The sequence below is a fragment of the Halichoeres trimaculatus genome, unplaced genomic scaffold (assembly GCF_033239565.1).
Source record: "Halichoeres trimaculatus isolate MK-OKI-2021-1 unplaced genomic scaffold, fHalTri1.1 fHalTri1_scaffold_1, whole genome shotgun sequence".
Taxonomy (NCBI): Eukaryota; Metazoa; Chordata; class Actinopteri; order Labriformes; family Labridae; genus Halichoeres; species Halichoeres trimaculatus.
The window spans coordinates 17,482,520-17,494,943 of NW_027437179.1; the positions used below are offsets into that span (position 1 = coordinate 17,482,520).

At 40.9% G+C, this 12,424-nt stretch overlaps 1 protein-coding gene across 5 annotated transcripts in view; it reads right to left on the reverse strand.

Moving 5' to 3' along the window:
- Positions 1-462: 462 nt before the first annotated feature.
- tafa1b (TAFA chemokine like family member 1b) overlaps positions 463-12,424 on the reverse strand; it is a 133,361-nt gene continuing 121,399 nt past the window's right edge. Inside the window, exons 4-6 of one of the 5 annotated variants that reach the window (XR_012598441.1) lie at positions 8,827-8,951; positions 7,394-7,860; positions 463-1,817 (exon numbers count right to left, since the gene is read on the reverse strand). Coding sequence is in view for 1 of the 5 variants with exons in the window: in XM_074674722.1 (XP_074530823.1) it covers positions 1,800-1,817; positions 8,827-8,951 (143 nt within the window). In the remaining 4 variants the exon portion in view is untranslated. Of the gene's footprint in view, positions 1,818-5,135; positions 6,217-7,393; positions 7,861-8,826; positions 8,952-12,424 lie in introns of those variants that run through there. The other 4 variants (XR_012598443.1, XR_012598442.1, XR_012598444.1 and 1 more) reach the window with 4 other exon arrangements.

Genomic DNA, 12,424 nt, shown 5'->3' on the forward strand with positions numbered 1-12,424 from the left:
TTTTCATACCTTCTGTGACTGCTCAGCGAGGCGCAGGGCTCCATGAAACCAGCCAAATTCTTAAATGATAAATGTACACTAGTGAATCCTCTGGGAGAAGAAACGAATCTCATATCAGCCGAGAGAAGAGGTTGATATTGAAAATCATCTGGAATTTTGCCTGGTACGATATTGGAAATCTTTATTCTAATTGCATGAATGAATTGAATGTGCTGTTCTGATAAATCCTCTCTGCCACCAAGGGAATTGTATAAATGAAGCATCACCGATTTGTTTGTGTGTTTACCGTGTGTGCGCCTGTTTGTCAGCCCGTAAGTCATTCTCACATTGCCTCATGCCGATGTTGATTGCTTGTTTACTCAAGCAAAAACTCAGTTCACAATGTTAACATATCTTATAAATGAAACTCTGACAAGATCTCTCACCCACACATTACAACATATCGAATTGTCATAATAGGAACATTTTTCAAAATATCAGTTACGGTTAGAAGGAAAGGGAGACAGCATATCAGTATAGAAAACCATTTTTTATTTCTCATAAGGCTGTCCTGTAATGTTCTTTTATCTACTGGGGGATAACTGTATGTTTCTCCATTGTGACTAATACTTTCTCACTGTCATCTCAAATAAATCATCTCTCCCTGCACTGTGAGAGGGAGATCTACAGAAGAAACACAGTCAAGCAGTCGCCCATGACTGTCCGATTATGCTCCAAGTTTTTCTGCCGCTGTTCTTTGTCCCTAATGTATCCGAGTGGAAAGCTCAGGGGTTGCTGTTAGTGCTGTTTTTCTCTTGTGAGGCAGTTCTGTACAGTGTTTTTCCTCTTTTTCACAGAAACTACAAGCACTTTCTGGCTTAACCAAGGACACAACGGAGAAACGAAAGGGACCAGTGCTCACTGTTATGACTCTGTCGTGGCTTTTTCCAATGCAAGCGCTAACCTCAGAGCAGCTCTACACACACCAAACTGGGACAACAGCCTCTGGATACATATTTTCAGTGACTGATCAATAATCCACCATAAAGAGTCTTAAATATATTTTTCAGCTCATTGGAACTGCCTTCTTATATGTCATGTATTTATATATGTATATATACACAACTATTTTACATTGAAAGAAAACAAGTGTGCAATTTACACTGGGCATGCCCTCAAATAAGGTAAAATGTCTGTTATGATGGATGAAGGTGAGACCAAAAAGACTTGAATCAACGCGTTAAAGGTTGCTTGTGGCTTCAGTCGCTGTAAATCCAGTGTTCTTTCACCACTCCTCCTCTGTGTGGTTACAGCGAGGCCATCCTGCTGGGGAAGTGAGTCATATATAAATGCTTTCCACACAGAAATAGAAAGGATATCAGGTTATTTCCTTCAATGTGCCCTCATTTCTGTGCTCATGTCCATGCCTACATAAGCTCCTTGATCGGTTTACCTTCAGGCAGGGTGCACGTCTGTCAAATAATGTTTTAACCACCTCTGAATAACCCCCTGCAAAGCTGCATCAGTTCTAAGGGCGCGCAGGGGGAGAGTAACACAGTAGGTCTGAAACTGGCCACAGCTGTGAGGAAGAGGAGAGTCACCAACATGGGGCTCATTGATCAAACAAGGGATTAGTCTGGTTTCAAATCCTTGGCACCACACGAGCAAAGCTGTTTTTATCTGGGTGGATATCCTTTCTGTGGTCCCAGGTAATCCAGTCGGTTGCCGTGGATGTAATAGTTTTTAGTCCGTTCGGAGGCAAGAGAAAGGGGAGATGAGGGGCAAAGCCTGGCACGCAGCCCTGCAATGGGAGCTCTCTGTTAGGTCCTGGGATGAATCTGCAACACAGAGGAGGAAGAGGAGAGGAGAGAAACACACATACACTTAGACGGAACAAAAGCTTACAAGTGTGCAAGGATTACACCCAGAGGAATTGCTCCGTTTGCATGTTTTCAAAAACAAGAGCAAGCTTTTGAACTGCAGGGGCTTTGTGGAGCCCCGTCTCACCTCTTGGTGCCTGCTGCTACTAAAAACAGACGGCTTATATGAGTCAAAACTATGCAGAAAATGGGGGTGTGTTTGGCATTTATAGGCATTCTGAGATATATTAAGAGCGCTTCTGGTATCAAAAAACCCCTGGTGTGTTTCCATGCTGTGTATGTCTGCTTCTCAAATTGACAGTCTGGCACAGTTTGAACTTTATTTCAGACCCCCAAACCCTCATTTGCAACATATACAGAGCTAGCCAATCACAGAGAAAGATTTCCCTCAAAGTCTATAAAATGACTTTGGCGCTGCTGTAAAAGATCACACCCACTGTGGAGCCTGAGTTGTCTCACTTTGACTCTGGTTCAGGGACTCTTTTTGCTGGCCTGGCTGCATTTCAATAGTACATCTTGCAACCTTGAGACTGCTATTGAATATCCTGCTTTTCAGCATCCTGCTCAACCTAAAGCTCAATAACTGTTTGCACGATGTCTGCAGCTGCTAAGGCAACAGAGTTACTTGTCCTCTTTTGACCGTCTATGCAGCAAAAGCATGCAAATGTTTTCCACAGTGTTTTTCTGGCTCACTTTCATCCTATTTTCCAGTTATTTCACTGCTCTTAGATTGTACAGTGAAGACATCTGAAGTACCCCTGTACACTGTGGGGCCAATTAGAAATCCCATAATCCTGTTCAACTGAGAAACAGAGCCATGACATTTCCAGCAGGCCTGGCAGGTGGTACCCAGGTGTGTGGATTTGATTGTGAAGGGTGCTGTTGGCACTCAGTGAGCTGCAGCTCATTGGGAGTCTCAGAAGTCCAATGTGTTGGACATGTGAGCAAGCAAGCCAATTGCTTTTAATAACTACTCTCTGCCTATAGATCTGTGTGCATCTGTACCCACTTATTGTATGTTGTTTAATATTTTGAGAATACACTCTGTAGAACATTCAAAGTCAGGGAAATCAGGAAAATTAGTTTAAATTGAAAAAAGGTCAAAAATTAATGTCACTGTAATATAAAATAGCACAGTTCTGTTATGAGATCAGAATCCTGGCTTTGTAACGTGATGCTTTCACCCTCATCGATGATGTTTACAATCTTATGGGCTTATTTTATCTGTCAAGTTTCTGTGGAGAAGCTTTTTGCTGGTGATGAAACAGACTCGTATTAACGCTGATGTCTTTATGTGATCTACAAAATCAAACAAGACCACAATAAAGACGACTGATTGTTTTGATGTAGGGTTTATTTATGCCCGTAACCCCTGAAGGTTTCAGCCTCATGCATCATCGTGCCTTACACAATGCATTTTTTACTTCTTCAACCTTTGTCTACAGTTTGTTGGACATTAAACGATTGTGCCAAGAGTTTCTGTGTCTCCATGTACAGGACAATATCGGGCCTGTTTTATCCAGAGGATGCACCAAATTCAACATGACTTGAAGGTTCTTCACAGGAGCTTCAAAGAAGGAGGACTTTCATCTTCCTCAAATCTTTTCAAAGGAGTTTGAAGACTTTGATGTAAAGGTCAAACAGAAATAATTGATTTTGTTTTTATGCAAACAAAGACTGTCTGCACTTTCTTCAATTTGATACAAACAACATAAACAGAGGGATAGTTTTTTTTTTCTTTTTTTTTTTTGGAATGGCTCCTTTACCCTGCAGGAGAGTAGATGGGAATTAAGTGGGTGAAATCAATTTCTTTTCATCCTTTTATTATGCAAGATGGTTATTGACTAACTATTGACTTACTGGGAAAATAATAAGTTAAATTTTCACACCTTTGGTGATCAATGTTGAAATTAACTTAGTTTTAGTATCCTACATCTGGAGGATAGTAGCCAGATTAAGAGAATGAAGCAGGGATATTAATTTACACAGCTCCTGTACTCTATGGAGCACCGTAGATAATCAATACTCATGGGTGTGAAATACTGATTAAACTCTGATCTAGTTTAAAAACAGAGCAATGTTTTAATGAAAAATAAACTTTTTATTTAACCCAAAGTTTTAATATTTTTCCAGTGCTCAGTAAATACTTTTAATGTCTTTCCTGTTTTTCAGCTGTTCATGCTAAAAATGAAAAGTAGCTACCAAATTGTCTCAAAAGATGCTAGCTACTACAAAATGGGTAAAATGTCAAAGTCATAATGGAATTGTGAAATTTGAGCCTCAATACTAAACCAGATATTTTGTTTTTATATTTACATATGGGGGTTAAATTAATAATTGGATGCTGTTAAAATTATGCACTGACAGGATTTTTAGGACTTAACAGGAATGTGTTGGTCACTTCTTCACTCTTTTTAGGTATCTGGGATAAGGGGACTTTGAAGTCACTGGAAATAAGTGGGAGTTCATTAGAATTTTTTTTTTAGAATATGTGTTTTTGTAAAGGCTAATTTACTTGCCAAGACAGACATCAAACAGTTTCCAGAAGCTCCTTTTTAAGGAGACACTCAGTAACTTCATCATGCCTGATAGGTCACTGCGCAGTTGCTGCTCCTCTGTGTGCAATAACTAGCTTCAAAGTCTTACATTTAATATCACAGAGGCTTTCTGTCTGTCAGTGAGGTCCCCGATCCTTACACACGGTAATCCTCAGGGCTCATCTGTCCCGCATTTGCATCTGTATTATCTGTTGTATGTCGACACATATGTTGAAGTAGAAAATGACCTCTGCCAGCGAAGGCAGCTACAGGTTGGACATTACAGCTCACTTTCTGTCTCAGAAACAATCCACCAGAGGTTTGTTAGCTGAAAAGAATGGTTGTATGCAAATTCTGTCATTTCAGCCTACATCCATATGTGTGTATGTGTGTGTGTGTGAGACTAAAGGTGTCCTCTGTTCTGTTTTGTCCTCTGTCTCTTCAAATGAACAGTGCAGAAGGTAGCAGTGGATTGCTCAAGGATTTCCTGCCTATCCCATCTTTGCTGGCAACTAGGCAGTCTGCATCCTAATTTGCAGGCTGCATTAAATTGCAATTTGCTCAGACTTCAGTTAGTAAAAGGAGCCAAGGACAATTGCCTTGGCAAAAAAAAAGGATGCAGAGCAAACACAGCCCTAGCCTATCCCCTTTTTTCTCGTCTAGTGCTGAACAAATCAATCATGCCAGCTGAGAAACCTCTTCAAACAGAAACTAAAGAGCACCATTGAAAAACAGAAGACTCCAGACAAGAAAATACACCAAGAACCATTTAATGTGACATTGACAATGGAAAAGGCAAAGAAAATGAGTATAAATTAATCAGTAGCGCTTGAATTGCACTCCTCCACCTCAAACCTGAGTAAAAACGTCATAAGGACAAAAAGCTTCCCATTTTTACGACTTGAGCTGCATCTGTAAAAAAAACGTACTCATTACTGCAAATAGCACACAGTATAACTTTGACTGGGATTTTATTTTCGTCCTCATGATATTACACAGGAGTGCAGAGGGGGAGAAGTGTGAGGCAGGAGGTGGAAGAGATGATTTGTAGATGAAGCTGAACTGTATGTAGAGTGGCCCCTCAGAGTTCATTCTGATTAAATGCAGAGCTCAGTTTCCAGATTTGACAAATTAGAAGGTGATGAATCTGCTGGCAGGTCACTTTTGCTCTGAAACTGTCTCACAGATGGGCTACATCCTTTCACGGTGTGGTATTTTGCCTGAATGAGTGCCCTTCAGCTCTTTTTATGAGGGACACATGAGTCTCGGAACAGCAGGCAAATCATGTCGGACAAGTTGGAGATGTAAAAAACTGGATATCCACTTGAGTTTGACGCTTGGCACTCACTATTGTCACTCATGAACAATATTATACTTAATAGTGGCCCTGTGGAGCTGAAACAACTTTTGTACACTGATGTCAATGATGCAGTTAAAAGAGCCAATTCATTTCCTCGAATGCCCACTGATGCTTGGATCACACATGTTGGCATTTCTGTTTTTAATAACAAGTTCATTTTGAGTACAGAAAACTGTCAGCGATGTTTTTGTGTAAAAGTAACTCTTTTACTCTTATAAAAGCAGTGCAGAGGAACAAGATGTGTTTCCATCACAGCTTCTGTCTCTCTGACTAGGTCCCTAAAGGTGTATAATTGTTTGCAGGGAACCAAAATAAACAGATTTAGTGAGTAGGTAATGCAAATCTATGGTAGGCAAGTGTTTTGGAAGATGCTCCCCAGCCTCGCTCCCACTGTGACTTCCCCAAACAAAAGGGCCTGCCTTGTCTGCTGCTACAGAACAGGCAATGAAGGGCTCGCTCTCTGAAAGACATAAAGAAAGAAAAGAAGAAAACAGGAGTGTCAGGCACTGGCTTTGCTTAGCTTCTTAGTTTTTATGCCAATTTTTATGAAGGATGTGGATGAAGTCTGTGTGGGCCTGAACAACAGGTGTGTGCCTGCCTCATTGTGCGTCACTGACACATTTCAGAGCAAAATGAAAAACTGCCGCTGACAAAGAATGGCGGACAATTTGAAAAAGACTCAAACAAACAAACCAAAGAAACAGCGCTGTGTTGTGGGCTTGCTGGCTTATGTCAGAACAAATACAAATGAGGCAATTTGGCCTGAGAGGGAGGTGAATGAGGAATGTTGATTAAAAAAAGGGAGCAGAGTGCAGGATGAAAGGCCTTTCATGTAGCCTGTGGGCTGTGCTGTTCACTGATAGCTGCTTCAACAAGACCCTCAGAGGGGGATCAGGATATCAAGTGGCCTCTGATAAGGAGGGGAACGGGGAGAGGCCTGCCCGGGGGTGAGTGTGCACACATACACACACAAACAGGGACATATCAAACACATCAAATGTGCATTCATACATTACTAGGAAACACACACACACACACACGCAGAGGAGCAAGTAGCATGCCACAGATTAGTGACTAATGGGATTGGCAGAACGGTGTAAGGCACTGTAATCAAACCCACACAGAGGCTGATAGCAAAATCAGGACATGGAACAAAGGAGGCAATGAAAGGAAGGGGGACTGATCCTGCCATTACACTCTGTTCACAGAGAAACAGGGCCCTGCTGAGGAGGGGGACCTGGCTCTTTGTGTGTGCCTCTACAGTACTCTGAGTGAGCAGCTACAGGATACACACTTCACCATGCTGACTAATGTATTTTAGTGATACATGTGCCTCTGTTTGTGCAGAAAACGCTGCAACTTACTTTTCATTTATGCGTGCGCTGCCTGTGCTGGTTGATAAATATTTACAGTGGGTGGCGGTGCGCTCTGTATTTGTGTCACGCCTGCCTAATCATGCACAGCATGTAAACACACACTTGATTATTTTGCGCCGAGTATTTGGGTTAATGAGAAGTCATTGAACATAAGTTGGTCCCACTCCCACTGGCCAACACTCAAGTGCATTACAGTGATGTGTGTGAGAGAGCAAGAGACGGGAAAACAGAAACAAATAAGAGCTTGAGAAAAAGACTAACCTTTACAGAAGCAAGAATGCAGCTCAATTTCTGTTGACGCATCCTCTGCATTTTGCTTCCGGAAGCTAAAAAGGGGAGTATGGCTGGGTGTTCTGCAAAGAGAGGGTCAAGAGAAAAGGACACGTGTGTATTGGGTAGACAAGCAGCTTCAGGCCTGAGCTTTTGGCCCTTTTCTCTTAAGACTTTGATGTTAAACCAAAGTCATCATTCTCAAAGATATGCATTAATGTTCTTTCTTTATTTGTGTGTTGATATAAACAGTCTTTTCATGTATTTCAAAAGATTTAACAAACAAACTGTTTAAAGTTAAACAGAATCACTGGAAAATTTATTTCAAATGGTGCAAAGGACTGATTGAAAATTAGAGATGCATTCTTTAGGGTGAACCAAGTTCTCCACCTTACCTTGACAGGAGGAAAAAACCCCATTCCATCAACTTCTCTCTGAAATATTTGGGCCTGTGGAGGCTGTGAAGGGACCCAGTGAAAGCTTTATGTCTATTTGCTGGCATATAATCTGCAGAACAACCTTGGAAAGCCCCGTGTGATCTAACCTTCACTGGCTGTTTCCTCTCTCCCTGCCGCCACATTAGTCTCGGCTCTTATTCAGAGTCATTGTCACAGCGCACTAAGAGGAGACGGGGTTTGCTGATCGCAAGCAGGTGGGGGGGCGAGTCAATTAAATGAATACAAATCGGGTGATCAACCTGTCACAGAGTGCCGGACTGCTTCTTTGAAGACTTAACTCGCTTCATTATTTTTGCATGCAGCATTCGGAGTCAGTTTACAGAGCCGACAGGCAGAGAGAAACAGAGTGGCCGTTAACTTTATCTCTGAGAGGTGTGTGGCCTGAGGCAGAGCCCACCTGTTTGTTTACTGCCGCTTTTATGTTTGTTCTTTACTTCACTGAGCTCTTAGATAGGCTGCTTTCACTGAACAAAACCAACTTGTTATACAGCTCTGCGTCTTGGAACTATAAAGTTTGACTTTGTGCACAATGATTTTTACCAACATATGTAATTTTAACTAATACAAATTTATTCCAAACGGCAAACTTTCACATAAAACTCAAAGAAGGCTTTGCTTTTGTATTTATCTAATTAATTCAAACACAGCCTCTTTGATATTTAGTGATTTCCTTCATTCAGGTCCCAAAAATCAGGTCTAACAGAATCCTACATTTGCCCAATGTTTTGTACCTGAGCCGTACTAAAGTGGTGTGGCAGTTCTGGTAAACATGTATTGATATGTAAGTGAGTGTATGCTGGTTAAATATGCACACACAGTTTGTAAAGAACAGGAAAATGCATGTTTCGTACCTGTAGGTGTGAATTTGTTCATTGCAAGGGTGACTGTGAACATGCAGGTAGATGCAGTCGTGCTTTAGAGTGTGTGTGTGTGTGTGTGTGTGTGTCTGTGTGTGCAGAATCTCACTCTTGTGGTCTTGATTTTGTTCCCAGAGGAGCACATCCATCCAGAGTTGTCAGGCAGAGTCTTACACTCTTCTCCCTCCAGACACGGCTCCATCTCACACCACCATTTCCCAATTACAATGGACGCTGGGGGAGGCGAGCACAGACACAAAACAAAAACCAGGTTATCACACAGAGCCTTGAGTACACACACAAATCCACAACAAGTGATAACAGTAATATCTTGGATCGAAAAAGAAGAAAGTTTTTGGCATCTTCCAGTGTTAATTTTAAATGTGGCTTAAAAAATGAAAAAAACATTCAGCTGAGAAGAAAAGTAACCAGGGTTTAAATTGTACACAGAACGATGACAAAAAGAGATGAATATATGCAAAAACCTCCCACACAAACACATTTTGTCTACATATCCTGCACAAGCACACTTGTATTTGTACACACACGCAGAAAAGCACCCACACACTTTATTATGTGGCGCTCCAGAGGAACACCCAGCCCAGTCCCTAAATGAATATTTTTCCTCCTCTCCGGCCTCAGAGCAATTCTATCCTTGCAGCTTGGGTACTTTTTTCCTGTTGACAATAATGTCCTATAACAACAGAAATTAATCATTATTTTGTTTTGCGATAGCTGCATTGCATGTAGGGGAGCAATCTCATTTTTAATCAAAACTAATTGCCTCTCATTAACATCGACTGAATTCTTCCTCCAGCTATCTGACAAAAACAAATATGTTCTCATCTTCTCATCAAGATCTCCCTCCCTCCCACCTCTTTCCTCTCACATGACTCCCGGCAAACAGTATGTGTGGATGGATGGATGTCTGTGTACACGCACACACACACACAAAAAAGACATTATGTTTTAGGTTTAAGATGATGCAAAAGATTAACACGTTGATTTCACTCTTAAGCAGTAGTCATAAGATTTAAAAAAATATATAAATACTAAAAAAAAATCAGTAATCACAGCCTGTACATTCAATAACACTTGAGCTGTGCTTCCGTCTTTTTTACAAAAAAAGTCAGCTCTCCAGAGAGTACTGCGCATGTGCAGTACTTTCTGGAGAGCTGACTCCTTACTTTGAGGGACAAACGCAAACAAAGTCTTCGTCAGTTCAGAGGTCATTGCAGTCACACTGCGCTGTCTGGAGTGACACAGACTGCAACAGAGCACTTACTTGGAGCGGACTATGATGGAATATTGGTGAAAAACACGAGTTTTTGGACGATGAATGCAGTTTTAGGAGAGGCGCTGTCTATGCCCCGATGGATCCCATTATACGGATGTCCGCTGCACAATTTTGGATCTAAATATCTCCCGAAGCACTGCTTGGATCAGGAAAGCCTTCTGGGTGAGTATTTTGTTCTACTTCATTCTATAAACAATGTAAAAGCTGTATAAACCGAAATTATTCTTTAAAAGGGGCATTTACAGTGGGAGGGAGTGCAGTGTTGTCAGTGGGGCACAGATTTATATAAGGCAACCAATTTTACTGTGACAGTTCCATCAGCCCTGACCCGGAAGAGATAGCGAGTAGTTGCTCGTATGGCCACCGTTCAATCTACGGGTGGTAATAAAAAGAACTCAGCTTAAATAGTAATATTTTGGTTGCTCTATTTGCAGTCATTGTAAAAGTAACGATCGTGGCGTTTCATTTGTAACTCTAGTTTAACTACTAATCAAGGAGGAGTAGTGCCGTTACACTACTCATTCCTAACAAAAGTCATTTAACTACTTGTAACATTCGTTACTTGTTGTTATTTACCCAACTCTGAACCTAACACTGCATTAACAGTGATTTTAAGCAAACTTATGCCATGTGTGATATAGCTGTCAATTTTTTTTTCAGTTTAAACCAACTGTTTGTGTTAAACTCCACCAATAAAGACCATTCTTTCAAAGTCAAGCTGTGCTTCATTTATTAACCATGATGTCTGAAGAACTGTTTTGTTCTTCTTCACACACCTCCGCACAAACTCTCTGACAGCAAATGTTCAAAGTTGTGAAACGTCTTTAAGGTGTTATATCCACTTTTCCCTTGGTAGGAGTTTTCCACAGGTTGTATTTTTGCCCTTTAAAACTCCTAAGAGCAAACATCCTTTGATCATGTTGATCTAAAGAGGAAGTCAAAACACTGGGTGAATGTGATCAGTGAAACTAGAATCATTTCACCTTCCAAACACAAACTGAGAACCAAGAGGGGGAAACAGTTTCTCCCTTCTTGTTTGTGAAAGTTTTCAAAGTTAAAGTCCATCCACTTGTTGGTTGTGAGAGCAACAAGCAGTCCGTAGTTGTCCAAGAAAGATGAGTGGAATCAAAAGAAACACAAAGCATACTACAGTTTCATGTGAATAAACACACAAACAAACTAACAAGAGGAAAAAGACCTGACGCAGAGTTACACCTCCCTGTTGCTCACTGAACTTGCGTATGACTTCCTCCTTCACTCCATGAGCCCTGAGGATACACCACGAAACACCAAAAGCCCTCACACTGACAGGCTGTGAACCTGGCCTTTGGCTCCCCCTTCGGCTGTTTGCCTTATCCTCTAATTACCACATGTTGGTCCATCATCCACCGTGTGCCCTCTGTCTTGCTGTTCCTCAGTCGTTGTGCATGAGCTAAATACATATTTCCCATCCTGAACTTTGATAACGTACAGCTGAGTTTGAGATGTAACATGGAACTATGCAGTAAGTCCTCCGCTTAGGGAGATGTGTTCAATCAGCTCCACTGAGTGATGATGATCTGCGCCTGAACCATCACTCTGTTGAGCCCTGTTATTCACTGCAAAGTGGATTTGAGGAGCTCTTTTTCATCACATCAAAAACCGCAGCGGATTTATCTTCAACAAAGAGACTGCAAAATCCACTTGAAATTGAAAATGGTGAACACCTGCAAAATAAAAACCAATTCCTTGGAATAAAACCAGAGAAAATTCAGGGAAAGTAAGAGAGGGAGGAAGCTAAAACAGGGCAGCAGATTAAAACACTACCTCAGTCTTGCTTCAAAAGCACGAGAGCTGCTTTGCATGAAAGTAGGATGATATTTACTGTACTTCATAGAACTGCATCGCCTCACCCTCTGTGCCCTGAAATCTGTGCACACAAAGCACAATTTATACAATGGGAGTCTCAAACAGTGCTGCATAATGCAGGTATGTGAAATCTTTCCTATAGCCTGTTTTAATTTATTTCTATGAATACGAATATGAATATACCTGGAATTGTTTAAAGTGCCAGAAAAAAGACTTATCAAAGTTTACTTTATGGTCTGTGTTAAAAGCATTTATTATGTTTTGGAACAGGTCACTGTGACTTGTTTTAAAATAAAATATTTCATCTTTATCACTTGGCTTTTAATACTTGACTGCAATCGGTCAAAACCCTGTTAGAACCTTAACCATGTTAGTACACTGGCACATGTTTCACGTCAAAACATTCTTATACTTTTTCCTTCAGCTCTTTAACACTGAACCAGAAAGTTAGTTCCTATTAGCATCATATGGATGAACTTTGTGCAAAATGTTAATTTTCATTTAGCATGCTAATTTAGTAAATACTAGGGAAGCACTGATATTAAAACTTTGACCAATACCG